This window comes from Silurus meridionalis, chromosome 13 (assembly GCF_014805685.1).
Source record: "Silurus meridionalis isolate SWU-2019-XX chromosome 13, ASM1480568v1, whole genome shotgun sequence".
Lineage (NCBI taxonomy): Eukaryota > Metazoa > Chordata > Actinopteri > Siluriformes > Siluridae > Silurus > Silurus meridionalis.
In genome coordinates this window covers 17004797-17021173 of record NC_060896.1, presented here as the reverse complement: position 1 = coordinate 17021173, position 16377 = coordinate 17004797, and the positions used below count along the sequence as shown (strand labels likewise).

The following is a 16377-nucleotide window of genomic DNA, read 5'->3' as shown; positions in this document are numbered from 1 at the left end:
AATGTTGAGGAGTGTGTAAAGGACATTAGACAGTGGATACTTAATAACTTCCTTCTGCTTAACTCGGCTAAGACTTTTACTAGGACTACATGCAGCTAGAACTAAACTTTCCAATTATGTAGCATCTCTGGATGTTGTTTCTGTCTTAATGTGTACAGCAGTCAAAGACTTTTGTGTAATAATTGACCCTTGTCTGTCATTTAAGGCTCATGTGAATAATATTACCAGGATAACCTTCTTTTACCTTAGAAATATTGCAAAAATTATAATGTCGTTACAATATAATGTCAGTACAGGATGCAGAAAAACTAGTTTATGCTTTTGTTACATATAGATTAGACTATTGTAATGCTTTACTGTCTGGGTGTTTGAGTAATTGCATAAATAAACTTCAGTTAGTCCATAATGCAACAGCAAGTGTCCTCACTAGATCTAGAAAATATGACCACATCACCCCTGTTTTAATCAGTCTACACTGGCTCCCAATTAAATCTGGCATTGCTAATAAAACACTACTACAGATTTATTAAGCATTTAATGATCTTGCACCACAATATCTGAGTGAACTTCTATACCCTCAAGGCTACAAAGGTGGATGCTATTTGTTAGGGGGCAGATCTTTTTTTTTTTTACAAAGCCCCACAGTTATGTAACAGCCTCCCAATTAGTGTTCGGGACTCAGTTTTCATGTCAAGGCTGAAAACACATTTATTTAGTCAAGCATTTTATCGGTAGGTTTTTCTAAGGTAAAGGAGCAGATCTGGAGGAATCATGGATATAGTGAATCATAGAGTGTTCGGTGAACTGGGATATTTGTATGCTGTCATCTCCTTACTCTCACGCATTTTTTGACAGTGATTTAGTGGGCCATCTCTTATATCAGATATCCCTCATGTCTGTGTTAGCACAGTGTTCTTAATTTTTATACAATAAGGATACCCCCCTCTCTCTCTCTCTCTCTCTCTCTCTCTCTTTCTCTTTAGGTAAACATGCTCCTGAGGTACCAGTGACCACTGTTCCTTCTCCTCTCCTCTCCTCGGATCTGTCCGCTTTGTCTCTGCCTGCCTGTGGATGGTGTTCTCTTCTTTTCGAGGCCAGTCTGTGGGGATGGGGATGTTTCTCATAAACGGCCTGGGGATTCATAAAATTACGAAGTAACACAGAAGCTTTGAGGATGGATATGGACTGTACTTGATGTCAACAGTCTGCTACATTGACTCAGGTCTACAGTTTGCATTTGATTACCATTACTTTGATTACCATCACCTTAAAATCTAGGGTTAGTAAATATTAAATGGACATTCAGTGCCACCCAGATGAGGATGGGTTCCCTCTTAAGGTCTGGTTGCTCTCAAGGTTTCTTCTTTATGCCATCTCAGAGAGTTTTTCCTTGCCACAGTCTCCACCAGCTAGCTCTTATAATATATAATTATATAATGATATCAATCTTATTCATTTATTTATCACCATATTATTTGTGTAAAGCTGCATTGAGACATGTCCATTATAAAAAGCGCTATACAAATAAAAAATAATTTAATTGAATTGAACCTGCCTGTGACCGTGATGCCTCCCTCCGTGATGCCTGGAGTGAGGTGCAGATCAATGTGGTGGCAAGGAAGACCACACCTCTTACTAACATGCAGGTGCTTTGTCTAACCAAGGCTGAAGTGACAAATCTTTATGCAGAGTTAACCCACAGAAGTCTGCTGGACCAGACAACATTTCAGGCAGATTGCTTAGGGAATGTGCAGAACAGCTAGCAGATGTCTTTACTGATATCTTCAACATCTCCCTGAGCAGCACCGCTGTTCATACATGCATCAAGACAACAACCATCGTCCCCATGCCAAATAATTCTACAGTCTCCTGACTCGATCACTCTCGTCCCATCGCACTCACATCCATCCTAATGAAGTGCTTTAAGAGGCTCGTCATGAGGCACATCAAGACCAAGCTACCACCCCCACTGAAGCTCATGCAGTTTAAGTGTCATCCAAAACATTCGCCAAAACACTCCATCTGGCCCTCACCCACTTAGGCAAAAATGAGGACACATATACGAATGCTGTTCATAGATTACAGTTCAGCTTTTACGAGTGAGCATGCAGAGCACAGAAAGGAGGTGCAACCACTACCAATCTGGTGTTAAGCCAACAACGTCTTTAAACGTTGACAAAACCAAAGAGATTAAATTCAATTTATTTTTTATTTGTATAGCACTTTTAACAAGTACCATTGTCTTAAAGCAGCTTTGCACAGATAATGTGGTGATAAAGAATGAATAAGATGTGCTTTATGTGTAAGTTTGTCACTGATGAGCAAATGGTGACTGTGGCAAGTAAAAACTTCCCCAGATGGTATAAGGAAGAAACCTTGAGAGGAACCAGACTCAAGAGGGAACCCATCCTCATCTGAAAGTCACCGAATGTCCATTTATTACAGATAAACTATGTTCAGGTGTGCAGTGATTGTAATCAGATGCAAACTCTAGTCCTGAGTCAGTGTAGCTGTAGCTGTAGCAGTGTAGCTATAGATGGTTTCTGACTTTAGGAGAGCACAGAGCAGCCATCCTCTACTGATCATCGATAAATTCTCTGTAGAGATCGTTAAGAGCAGAAATTCCTTGGTGTCCATCTGGCAGAGAACTTCTCCTGGTCACTCAACACCAGCACCATCACTAAGAAAGCCCAGCAGTGTCTCTACTTCCTAAGAAGGCTGAGGCATTTATCATTTTTTTCCCCACTCTCTGATGTTTCGATATGGATCTTGATGTAGAAATTTGAATGGGATTTTCAGGTGGGTTACTTTTTCCTGATTTATGTAGTTACTAGCAGCTCTGGAGTCTATGACCACAATCAATACAGAAAAAGCATACAAGTGCTGTATTTTTACATGTAACAGAATGGAGGTGAGATATGGTCTGGATTAGACTTAAAAGATTAGAAGCATACATTTGAGCTTCCACTCATAGGTGGTTACTATATAATAGTTTTGACTAGGAACATATTGTGCATTGTCTAAAGTAATGACCATGGTGCTGCAATTAAAGCAGTGGTGCATTGGCTCAGGAGGGTGGTCTACTGATGGGAAAGCTCCTATCTTCTAGCTCCCAGCTTGCAGGTGCTTCTGGGTTAATTTTTTTTTACCTGACAAAATGTGGCTAAATGGTGTTGAATCCAAAAACATGCTTTGCCTCATAATAAAAACCCAAGCCTCTCTTTAAACTCTGTCGCTTTCCAGATTAATTTAAAATGGATTAATTTAAAATGGAATTTTGTTAGACTGAAGACCTTCCCTAATAGTTAGTGAAGCTCATGAAGCACTGAAGAAAGAATCCCTTGAATCCCTTGGCATCAGGCAAAAACAAAGGGGTAGTAATCCAAAAACAAACAAACAACAACAAAATAGAATAACAATAACAGCCAAATGGCTTAGTAAAGGCAGATGTAGAGAAAACACTCAGAGTGTTATTTGGGGAAGAGCTGGTAAGTAAAAGTCTTCTATAATGTGTGTGTGGTAACTACTTTTGGGGCCATGTCTATAGGCCACAAATTGTTTTGGGTCATACAAGTCTGTCATACATGGACCTGACATTTAGGTTTTAAGCATATTTCTCCAATATGTTTCTATTTGCTTTCCACTTGATTTTAGTGTTTGCTATATCCCATTAAAGGTGGAAAAATATCTGATTACATTATTGCATTACAAATACCTTTTTTAACAGGGGTGTGTAGATGTTTTATGTCCTATGTATGTATGTATGTTTGTATGTATGTATGTATCTAAAGTTATTTACCCCCTTAATAGCAAAATTATTAACATTCAGTAAAAATGCAGCATTTACCATCGTCAATGGCCCACATATTGCCAATCCCACTTCCAGTCTGTATCCAGCGAAACTGAGTGCTCTCTGTGAGGGCAGCATTGGGAAGAGCAACAGAAATCCTTGTCCACCTACCCACATACACATGCATGAATATACAAGTAAAATGTTAACTAGAAAAAATGTACAAAGCAATTTGTTAATGAAATAGATCTAATTTAAAATACAGGTGGAACACTAATATATTACAGATTTAACAATAACTAGAAGATTAGGTTCTGGAATCAGATCAAACTTAAACTTTCATTTAACTTTATTTGGACCTATTTCTGTCCTTGGACATAAGAAACAGCATAAGGTACAATCACGTTGCATTTTATACCTACAGTTCTCCTTTCCACCCAGGCTTGCCAGGGTTTAACATTTGTGTAAAAAAAATCACAAATATGGCACAGGCAAGATCTTTTTCTTGCCTGTGCCATGAACAACAAATTAGAGTTTTTAGAGTTGCACTGACTGAATGGACTCAAGTTATAAAATTAGATTTGTTAATTAACTTCCAAAATTTTGATGAATAGTTTGAATCAACAAATGCATCAGGTACAGCAATTTTAAAATGAAAGCAACATGCTTAAGAAATGGAAAAAAGAAAGTGATTACAAAGTGTGTGATTGGTGAGGACATGGCTGATCGCTTTCATATATTTCAGTTCAAAAACTAAAAGCATGATAACTGGTAATGTTTAGGGCTAGTAACTTTAGCTTAGGCAATTATCAGACTGCTGGATTTCTTAGTCACCGGAAATGTTTTGTTTACACAATGCAGTTGTCTAAAGCGCTCAGTCAATGAGTCAATAAACCTCAGTCATTGCAATTGCAACTAACATCAATGATTAATTAAATTAACTATGCAAGTACAATTTAGGCAAATCCTAGGAGATATTGGCACATTTCAAGCTATATTCATACAACAGGAGTTACATATGTTGACATCAAACATGCAAAACACTTACTACACAATAGCACTTATATAACATGTAAGTAAAGGTTACTGCAACAGAGTCTGATGTGCTTGCCTGTGTGCACCTTCCACTTTAATTTTATTGATGCATATGCTATATGCTATCATATGCATATGATAATATTGTCTTTTTTGCCTTCTCTTCCAATTCTGCATAATGTCTCTATGGGAAAGGTGGGTTTTTGTTAAGATTTAACTAATCTAATTTCTCTTTCTTCATCTTTATTTATTTTCGATGAGGGCAACATTGGAAAGAGCAAAGGAAATTCTTGTCCACCTACACACATATACGTGCAAGAATAAACAAATTCAAATGTTGACATTTACATAGCAAATATAAATTAAAAATTTTCTACCACATTTTAATTTTAGTTTGGTTGGAATACATTTTGGTTAACGCAAATGTATGTTTCATTTGTTTTGCACATTTGTATTCCCACATCAAGCTTATGTGACCGGTTGAATGTCTTTAAAATGAAGACAAATAGACATGCATAAATAATGGGTGCATTTTAAATCCGAAGACACGCCCACTGCTGTGGAGTTGCGCTTTGACATTGAGCACACTTGTGCCACGTAATTATGTCGGCGTGTTTGTGGCTTTATAAAAAGCACAGTTGAGTGGGGGCACTTTGATTCCTTTCTTATCTGTAGGCTGGGTGGCTAAAAAAAGGTATTTTTATCTTCTACTTTCCTGTGGCTTTCCCCTGGTGAGTCGCTTGTTTTATTTTATTAGTTGCTAATCATGGTCTGAATGTGTTTGTAGGTAGGTGTGCATGAACGCAGGTAGCATAAAGTGACAATAGTTTAACCCCGTTTGTGAGGTAAGCAACTTTTATTGTGGGTTATTTAGGGGAAGGGGGAAACTGTTTGAAATGTTTTGTTTGTTTGTTTTTTAGGTGCGGCCAAAGAGCGCTAGCTGCTGTTTCGTACCTGTTTCGTACCTGTTTTGTATATGCTTTTACACACCATTTCATAAACCCGAATTAGCTTGTTGGTTTACAGTTTGGACCAAGCGGATGTCGCGGTTGTAAACCGCTGGATTACTGAGTGTTTTAAAAGGTTATCCTGCTCAATGGTTCTGTGCTATATTTGAGTAAGGACTTGGATATTTATCTCTTGCGCAGGTGTATTAAATTAACAGGCTTGGTATTTTTGCTCCGTGAGCCTCTTGGACGCTTTTTAAATATTAATCGGGAGTTACTTGTTTTTCTCTTTTTTAACATGTGTATAAGTGTAAGTACCATTTACATAACTCTTTCCACATGTAACTATCTGATGAGCTGTGATTTTTGAGACTTAAACAGAAGGGGAGATTGTGTGTTTTGGGTTTATTTTTGGTTTATTCTTGTTTTTTAAGAATTATGCACGGATTTGCTGTGTGCTCTGTCCCTTCTGTTACAAAGAGGATTTAATCTAGTCTCTCCGATTGTGGGTAAATAACTGGTAAGCTGTAAATGGTGTTTTAAAATATTTATAGCATTCTTTTGTTTAATAAATTTGTACTATTTTTGTAAAGTCACGTCTCTGTCTTTAATCCCATCCGAACCAGCAGGGTCCTTTATACTTTTTTGGTTAAATTATTCTTTTGGGTACAATCTATTTTCCTGGGTGAATAAATAACCCAGGTGGTGTAGTCGGTTCCTTTTTTTATTTTTAATACCTTTTAACCAAAGGTTACAATCTTGGCGTAGATGGCAGGATTCATTGGGTATGTAAAGCAGAGACGTGACTTTTTTTGTGTGATATTAATTTTGGTTTGATACTGATTTATTTTGATCTTGAAACAGCAGCCAGTGCATTAGTTTCCTGTTTTGTGTATTTTCCTCTCCTTTTTTCCTAATTAGGCTGTCACTATGGAGGAGGAGGAGATGCAGCAATTGCGAGACTTGGTGGCCCATCTTAAGGCTGATAATGAGCGCCTACGTTACGAAAATGGTAATTCAGTAGTGACAGAAAGGTTGATTTATGTCCCTAGGGAGAGGAAATGCCCTGTTTTTAGAGGCCGCACTGGGATTTTTTTTGACTGATTGGTTAGAGGACGTGAAGACTAGTATGCGCGTTCGCCACTTATCCCTTATTGATAAAGCACACTTTTTGTATGATCATTTAGAAGGGGAAGCTAGGGAGGAAATAAAATGTAGGCCTAGAGAAGACCGGGAAGATCCAGAAAGAGTTATTCAAATACTTACTGAATTGTATGGTTGCCCGGATTCATATATTGTTTTGCAGGAGAATTTCTTTTCTCGACGCCAATTAGAGGGAGAGACATTTCAGGAATTTTCACATGCCCTCCTTGGCTTAATGTCAAAAGTAATTAAAAATGCTCCTAATGGTATGCCTAACTCTGAGGTTCTTTTGCGGGACCAATTTGTAGAGTATGTGCTGGATTCTGCCCTTCGAAGGGAATTAAAACAGTTTGTATGTCGAAACCCTAGGGCTACTTTACTTGATGTTAGAGGGGAAGCTATTAGATGGGAACTGGAGGGCATGACAAGGGGTTCTAGGGACTGTAGCTTTTCAACTTCTACCCATGGGCTGCAGTATGGGGTTTGTGGGTCTACAATGTCTACAGGTTCTGAATTATCTGAGCTTAAAGAGATGCTTAAGAAGCAGCAAGAACAGCTTGATCAGTTAACACGTAATGTGTCTTCATTTCAAAATGCCCCAAGACGTTTCCCTCCTGTTACAAATGCCACTAATCGGGGTGCAGTTATCTGTAGGAGGTGCCGACAGCCTGGCCATTTCGCCCGTGAGTGGAGTTCTTGGTCAAGGGTTGATCGATCTCCCTCACGTCCTCCTCAGTTAGTGGCGCAAAGGTCCCAACCCTCTGTTTCATTTCAGGAAAGCACAGAAGGTTCTAGTTATGTGTTTGGCTCAGATGTTGTTTTCCCCGATGTACAAAATATGGCCCCTTTATTATCTCCATGCCCCCATGTGACTGTTAGTTTGGGTGGAGTGTTAGTTCCCTGTTTGTTAGACACAGGTTCAATGGTGTCAACTGTGACTGAAAGCTTTTTTTTGAAGCACTTTGAGCTTTGGGGTAGGGACAAACTTCACTCTTGTCATTGGTTACAGCTTAAGGCTGCCAATGGCTTAGATATTACATACATAGGCTATTTAGAGCTGGATGTTAAAGTCTTGGGTAAAGTGATTCCTAAACGTGGCGTGCTCATAGTTAAAGACCCTCCAGGTGCTACTCAGATCTCCGGTGTTCTGGGCATGAATGTTATTCGGGAGTGTTATAATGAATTATTTGGACAATATGGGTCAGCCCTTTTTGAAGCAGCTTTAGTGCAGCATGCCCCTAGTTTGTGGCAACAAGCCTTACAGAAATGCCATCAAGTTCAGGCAAAGGCCCCTTTAGACTCTTCAGCCCGGGTTCGGGTTCAAGGACGTAAATGTATTCATGTGCCAGGTGGCACTATGAAGTTTATTCCCGCTACTTGTTCTCAGCAACATGCTGGATTGACTGTTGTGTTTGAGCCCTCTAGTGGTGGGTTAGCAGCAGGCCTTTTGGCTTTTCCTGCCATTGTTAAGGTAGCTTGTGGACAAGTCTATGTTCCAGTTATCAATGTAGGGCTAGTTGATGTTAATCTTTATGCACAAACTGTCCTGGGTACTATTAGTCCAGTAACAGTAGTGAGTTTACCTCCAGGGGTTGAAGATGTTCCCATGAGTGTGCAGGCCACTGTCTCTTCCCAGGTAACTACTGGTTCCCTACAGGACAGGATAAATGCTGTTGATCTGTCCTCGTTAACTGCTGAGGAACAGTGTCAAGTTAGGGTGCTGCTGTCTAAATATTCTTCTGTGTTTTCAGAACACGATGGTGATTTGGGTTGTACCACTTTGATCACACATGATATTCCTTTGACTGATGAGGTTCCCGTTAGGCAGTGGTATAGACGCATTCCTCCCTCAGAATATGAGGCAGTCAAAGCTCATATTAATCAGTTACTGGAAACCCAAATAATAAGGGAAAGTAGTAGCCCCTATGCTTCTCCTATCGTCCTGGTAAAGAAAAAGGATGGTAGCCTGCGAATGTGTGTTGATTATCGTCAATTAAACAGTAAGACAAGAAAAGATTCATTTCCATTACCAAGAATCGAGGAATCTTTGGATGCTCTTTCCGGTGCCAGGTGGTTTACTACGATGGACCTCGCAAGCGGCTACAATCAGGTCCCAGTGGCCGAGAAGGATGAGATGAAAACTGCCTTCTGTACACCTTTTGGGCTATATGAATGGAACCGGATGGCCTTTGGCCTGTGTAATGCACCTAGCACATTTTAGAGATGTTTGGTTCGCAACATTTCCAATCACTGTTACTCTATCTGGATGATGTTATAGTGTTCTCTTCCACAGTGTCTGAGCATTTGCAACGACTAGAGGTGGTCCTGAAGCGTTTACATCAAGAAGGCTTAAAGGCCAAACTGGAGAAGTGTTCGTTTTTCCGGCCCGAGGTGGGTTACTTGGGGCACTTGATTTCTGACCAGGGGGTGGCGACTGACCCTAAGAAAATCGAGGCAGTTGCTAATTGGCAGCCTCCTCAACATGTCTCAGAACTTCTGTCCTTTTTGGGTTTTGCTAGTTATTACAGAAGGTTTGTAACCCAGCCATTAGGGGGGCACAAGCCAGTGCACTCTTAGTGCCGGTCCCAAGCCCGGGTAAATGGGGAGGGTTGCGTTAGGAAGGGCATCCAGCGTAAAACATGTGCCAAATCAAATATGCGGATCACAAATGAGAATTTCATACCGGATCGGTTGAGGCCCGGGTTAACAACGACCGCCACAGGTATTGTTAGCCGACAGGGTACCGTGGAAATTGGGCTACTGTTGGTCAAGGAGGAGAAGGAGAGGAGGAAGACGCCTACAGAGACGGCAGGAAAAGGAGCAGTGTAGGAGAGTAGAGGTTCGGGTTGGTACTTTAAATGTTGGTACTATGACGGGTAAAGGGAGAGATAGCTGATATGATGGAGAGGAGAAAGGTAGATATGCTGTGTGTTCAGGAGACCAAGTGGAAAAGGAGTAAGGCCAGGAACATTGGAGGTGGGTTTAAACTGTTTTATCATGGTGTGGATGGGAAGAGAAATGGTGTAGGGGTGATTCTGAAGGAAGAGTACAGTAAGAGTGTAGTGAGGTGAAGAGAGTTTCTGATAGGGTGATGATCGTGAAGGTGGAAGTTGAAGGATGATGATAAATGTCATCAGTGCCTATGCTCCACAAGTTGGCTGTGAGATGGAGGAAAAGGAAAGATTCTGGAGTGAATTAGATGAAGTGGTAGATGGTGTACCTAGGAAAGAACGATTGGTGATTGGGGCAGACTTTAATGGGCATGTAGGTGAAGGGAACAGAGGTGATGAGGAGGTGATGGGTAGGTATGGTTTTAAGGAGAGGAATGTGGAAGGGCAGATGGTGGTAGATTTTGCTAAAAGGATGGAAATGGCAGTGGTGAACACGTATTTTAAGAAGAAGGAGGATCATAGGGTGACGATAAGAGTGGAGGAAGGTGCACACAGGTGGACTATGTGCTATGCAGGAGATGCAACCTGAAGGAGATTGAGACTGTAAGGTGTTGGCGGGGACAGTGTAGCTAGACAGCATCGGATGGTGGTCTGTAGGATGGTTTTGGAGGCGAAGAAGAAGAGGAGGAAAGTAAGGATTGAAAGAAGAATAAGATGGTGGAAACTGAAGGAGGAAGAGTGTAGTGTGAGGTTCAGGGAAGAGGTCAGACAGGGGCTTGGTGGTGGTGAAGAGGTGCCGGATGATTGGGCAACTACTGCAGGAGTGATGAGGGAGGCAGCTAGAAAAGTACTTGGTGTGACATCTGGAAATAGAAAGCAAGACAAGGAGACGTGGTGGTGGAATGAGGAAGTGCAGGAGAGCATTAGGGAAAGAGGTTGGCAAAACAGAAGTGGGATCGACAGAGTGATGAGAAAAGTAGGCAGGAGTACAAGGAGATGCGGCAGCAGGTAAAAAGGGATGTGGCGAAAGCCAAGGAAAAGGCATATGAGGAGCTGTATAAGAGGTTGGACACTAAGGAAGGAGAAAAGGATTTATACCGATTGGCCAGGCAGAGGGACCGAGCTGGGAAGGATGTACTGCAAGTTAGAGCAATAAAGGATGGAGAGGGAAATGTGTTGACTAGTGAGGAGAGTGTGTTGAGAAGGTGGAGGGAGTATTTTGAGCAGCTGATGAATGAGGAAAATCACAGAGAGAAGGTTGGAGGATGTGGAGTTGGTGAAGCAGGATGTAGATAGGATTAGTAAGGAGGAAGTGAGAGCAGCGATTAAGAGGATGAAGAATGGAAAGTCGGTTGGACCAGATGACATACCGGTAGAAGCGTGAGATGTTTAGGAGAGATGGCAGTGGAGTTTTTAACCAGATTGTTTAACAGGATTCTGGAAGGAGAGGATGCCTGAGGAATGGAGAAGGTGTGCTGGTACCGATCTTTAAGCATAAGGAGATGTGCAGACCTGCAGTAACTACAGGGGAATTAAGTTGATCAGTCACACCATGAAGTTATGGGAAAGAGTAGTGGAAGCCAGGCTGAGAGAAGAGGTGACCATCTGTGAGCAACAGTATGGTTTCATGCCGAGGAAGAGCACCACAGATGCCTTATTTGCTTTGAGGATGTTGATGGAGAAGTATAGAGAAGGACAGAAGGAATTGCATTGTGTATTTGTGGATTTAGAGAAAGCGTCGACAGAGTGCCAAGAGAGGAGTTGTGGTATTGTATGAGGAAGTCAGGTGTGTCAGAGAAGTATGTGAGGGTGGTGCAGGACATGTATGAGGACAGTGTGACGGCAGTGAAGTGTGCAGTAGGTACGACAGACTGGTTCAGGGTGAAGGTTGGACTGCATCAAGGATCGGCCCTGAGCCCTTTCCTGTTTGCAGTGGTGATGGACAGGTTGACGGACGAGGTCAGACAGGAGTCTCCTGGACTATGATGTTTGCAGATGATATTGTGATTTGTGGTGAGAGTAGAGAACAGGTTGAGAAGAGCCTGGAGAGGTGGAGATATGCGCTGGAGAGAAGGGGAATGAAAGTCAGTAGGAGTAAGACAGAGTACATGTGTGTGAATGAGAGGGAGGGCAGTGGAGTGATGCGGTTGCAGGAGAAGAGGTGGAGAAGGTGGAGGAGTTCAGGTACCTGGGGTCAACAGTGCAAAGTAATGGAGAGTGTGTTAGAGAAGTAAAGAAAAGAGTGCAGGCAGGGTGGAGTGGGTGGAGAAGAGTGACAGGAGTGATTTGTGATAGTAGGGTATCTGCAAGAATGAAAGGGAAAGTTAATAGGACTGTGGTGAGACCTGTGATGTATGGATTAGAGACAGTGGCATTGAGTAAAAGACAGGAGGTGGAGCTGGAGGTAGCAGAGCTGAAGATGTTAAGGTTTTCGTTGGGAGTGACGAGGATGGACAAGATTTAGAAATGAGTTTATTAGAGGGACAGCACATGTAGGATGTTTTGGTGAAAAGGTGAGGGAGGTGAGATTGAGATGGTTTGGACATGTGCAGAGAAGGGACATGAATTATATTGGTAGAAGAATGCTGAAGATGGAGCCACCAGGTAGGAGGAAAAGAGGAAGGCAAAGGAGGAGGTTCATGGATGTGGTGAGGGAAGACATGCAGGTAGTTGGTGTGAAAGAGGCAGATGTAGAGGACAGGGTGGTATGGAGACGGATGATCCGCTGTGGCGACCCCTAATGGAAGCAGCCGAAAGAAGAAGAAGAAGATTACAGAAGGTTTGTGGAGGGTTTTGCTAAGCTGGCTGCCCCACTTCATCGTCTAGTAGCTGACCTGACCGGGGCCAAGAGAAAGAATACATCCCGGTCTTGCAAGGAGGCTTGGACAAAGGAGTGTCAACAAAGTTTTGATACTTTGAAGCAGCGGTTGGTGAGTGCCCCTCTTTTGGCCTATGCAGACTTCTCATTGCCATTCATTTTAGAAGTGGATGCAAGTTACAGCGGATTGGGAGCAGTCCTGTCTCAGGAACAGGGAGGCAGAGTTCGACCAGTTGCGTATGCAAGTCGAGGATTAAGGCCATCAGAGAGGAATATGTCCAATTATAGTTCCATGAAGCTGGAATTCTTGGCCCTGAAATGGGCAATGAGTGAGAAATTCGGTGAGTATTTACTTGGACATAAGTGTGTGGTAAACACCGACAATAACCATCTGAGTTACCTTCATACTGCAAAATTGGGTGCTTTAGAGCAGAGGTGGGCTGCTCAACTTGCCACTTTTGATTTCAGCATCAAGTATCGTTCTGGACGCAGCAATTGCAATGCTGATGCACTATCACGACAGCACCCTGCTGGGCCTGTACTGGAAGGTATGATTCCAGGAAGTTCTCTCCCTGAGCCTCTTCAGCAGGTTGCTTCCATCAGACCGCAGAATGAATGTGTACAAGCATCTATTACAGCTTTTCCTGGTCATACTTCTGCAGATTTGCGTGGGCTGCAGGAAGCAGATGCAGCGTTGGGAGTGTTGCTACAGTTGTGGAGGAGGGGGAAATATCCTTCAAGTGAAGAGCGTCAGGGGTTGTGCACGGATACAGGTAGACTACTGAAACAGTGGAAACAGCTAAGGATGAAGGATGACGTATTGTACCGCCAGTGTCACCATTCCCAGGGTGGTGAGGCCTTTCTTCAGCTTCTGCTCCCAGCTTCCTTAAAGACTGTAGTGATGCAGCAGCTTCATGATCATGGTCATCATCATGAACATGGTCATCAGGGAGTGGAACGTACAATAGAGCTGGTCCGACAAAGATGTTTTTGGCCATGTATGTCTTCTGACATTAAGCGATGGTGCCAACAATGTGAACGCTGTGTTGTTGCTAAGAATGTCTTTCCCCGCGCCCAGACCTATATGGGCCATTTGTTAGCTTCAAGGCCTAATCAAATTCTGGCAATTGATTTTACATTAATTGAGCCCTCACAGAATGGAATGGAGAATGTCCTTGTCCTGACTGATGTGTTTTCTAAATACACCCAGGCGGTGCCTACTCGTGACCAGAGAGCATCTACGGTGGCAAAGGTGTTGGTTAATGAGTGGTTTTACAAATTTGGCGTTCCTAGTCGCATCCATTCAGACCAGGGAAGGAACTTCAAGAGTATCCTTATTCATCAATTGTGTGAGTTGTATGGCATTGCCTGGAGTCGAACCACTCCAGCTCATCCAACTGGAAATGGTCAATGCGAGCGATTTAATCGCACACTGCACAATTTGCTGCGCACTTTACCCTCTTGTAAGAAGAAAAACTGGGCTGTATATCTCCCTCAAGTGGTTTTCTCTTATAATACTACCCCACATCAGTCTACAAACCAATCTCCCTATTTCTTAATGTTTGGGCAAGATCCACAATTACCTGTCGACTTTCTTTTGGGTCGAATTGAGGCTCCCACTCAAGGTAGTGTTCATGACTGGATTTATGACCATCAGACTAGACTTCAAGTGGCCTTTGATGGGGCTAGAAGTCACATGAAAGCTGCAGCGGACTGTAGAAAAGAGAGGCATGATCGGAGAGTTCAAGATGATCCTTTAGGTCAAGGCCAATTGGTGTATCTGCGGGATCTTGGTGTGCGAGGTCGGGCCAAGATTCAAGACTACTGGAGTTCTGTGGTTTACAAAGTGTTGCGAGCCCCTACATCTGGTGGGTCTGTGTACACCATTGCCCCTGTTGATGATTTGGAAAAGGTGAGACATGTGCATCGTACTCTGTTAAGAGCTCAACCAGCTGGGCAAAATTTGGCGGAGCCTGCTGACCCCCTTTCAGAATCTAATCAAGCCTCTCTGGAATCCAGTGAAGATCTATCGGATGATGATATGTGTTTAGTGGTGTCAAGGCAAGCAGATTCCCCTCTGGCTATAGTACCAATTGTTAATTCACCGCTATTTCCTATTTGTACTTCGTCCCGGCCTTGAGCCCCTGAGGGTATTTCCATCTCACCTAATAGTCTCCCTGATCTTGAGCCTCCTCTAATCCATGATTCCTCACCTAGTGATCCTTCCGTGGCAGCAGAGCACATAGTGCCTACTGTAAGAGCACCATTACGTCGGACTACCCAAACAACTGCAGGTTACCATCCTAATGTCCATCATTTGCCAGAGACAATAGGGCATAGGGGGGGTATTGTGAGCTCTCGGATGACTGTAACTAACAGTGCTTCCACCCTTTTTAGGCCTTGGAGTTAATGTCGTCGGGTCGACGAATTTAAAACTAGGGGGTAGAATGTGACCGGTTGAATGTCTTTAAAATGAAGACAAATAGACATGCATAAATAATGGGTGCATTTTAAATCCGAAGACACGCCCACTGCTGTGGAGTTGCGCTTTGACATTGAGCACACCTGTGCCACGTAATTATGTCGGCGTGTTTGTGGCTTTATAAAAAGCACAGTTGAGTGGGGCACTTTGATTCCTTTCTTATCTGTAGGCTGGGTGGCTAAAAAAGGCATTTTTATCTTCTACTTTCCTGTGGCTTTCCCCTGGTGAGTCGCTTGTTTTATTTTATTAGTTGCTAATCATGGTCTGAATGTGTTTGTAGGGAGGTGTGCATGAACGCAGGTAGCATAAAGTGACAATAGTTTAACCCTTTTTGTGAGGTAAGCAACTTTTATTGTGAGTTATTTTGGGGAAGGGGGAAACTGTTTGAAATGTTTTTTGTTTGTTTGTTTTTTAGGTGTGGCCAAAGAGCGCTAGCTGCTGTTTCGTACCTGTTTCGTATATGCTTTTACACACCATTTAATCAACCCAAATTAGCTTGTTGGTTTACAGTTTGGACCAAGCGGACGTCGCGGTTGTAAACCGCTGGATTACTGAGTGTTTTAAAAGATTATCCTGCGCAACGGTTCTGTGCTATGTTTGAGTAAGGACTTTTATTTATATTTATTGATATTTATCTCTTGCGCAGGTGTATTAAATTAGCAGGCTTGGTATTTTTGCTCCGTGAGCCGCTTGGACGCTTTTTAAATATTAATCGGGAGTTAATTGTTTTTCTCTTTTTTAACGTGTGTATAAGTGTAAGTACCATTTACATAACTCTTTCCACATGTAACTATCTGATGAGCTGTGATTTCTGAGACTTAAACAGAAGGGGAGATTGTTTGTGTGTTTTGGGTTTATTTTTGGTTTATTCTTGTTTTTTAAGAATTATGCACTGATTTGCTGTGTGCTCTGTCCCTTCTGTTACAAATAGGATTTAATCTAGTCTCTCCGATTGTTGGTAAATAACTGATAAGCTGTAAATGGTGTTTTAAAATATTTTTAAGCATTCTTTTGTTTCATAAATTTGTACTATTTTTGTAGAGTCACGTCTCTGTCTTTAATCCCATCCGAACCAGCAGGGTCCTTCATACTTTTGTAACTTTTTTGGTTTAATTATTCTTTTGGGTTTAATCTATTTTCCTGGGTGAATAAATAACCCAGGTGGCGTAGTCGGTTCCTTTTTTATTTTTAATACCTTTAACCAAAGGTTACAATTATATTGTACAATAACACCATTGCAGATGCAAAGCCATAATGCAAACAAAGATCTG

At 42.1% G+C, this 16377-nt stretch overlaps 1 protein-coding gene and 1 long non-coding RNA gene across 10 annotated transcripts in view; one reads left to right on the top strand and one right to left on the bottom strand.

The window, feature by feature from the left end:
- reln (reelin) overlaps positions 1-16377 on the bottom strand; it is a 515746-nt gene that overhangs the window by 226779 nt on the left and 272590 nt on the right. For all 9 annotated transcript variants that reach the window (XM_046864386.1, XM_046864387.1, XM_046864388.1 and 6 more), the window contains one exon: positions 3848-3957. In XM_046864386.1, coding sequence (XP_046720342.1) covers positions 3848-3957 — 110 coding nt within the window. The remainder of the gene's footprint in view (positions 1-3847; positions 3958-16377) is intronic.
- LOC124395676 overlaps positions 5193-16377 on the top strand; it is a 40429-nt gene continuing 29244 nt past the window's right edge. Inside the window, exon 1 of the long non-coding RNA XR_006927663.1 lies at positions 5193-5670. This is a non-coding gene — a long non-coding RNA (uncharacterized LOC124395676). The remainder of the gene's footprint in view (positions 5671-16377) is intronic.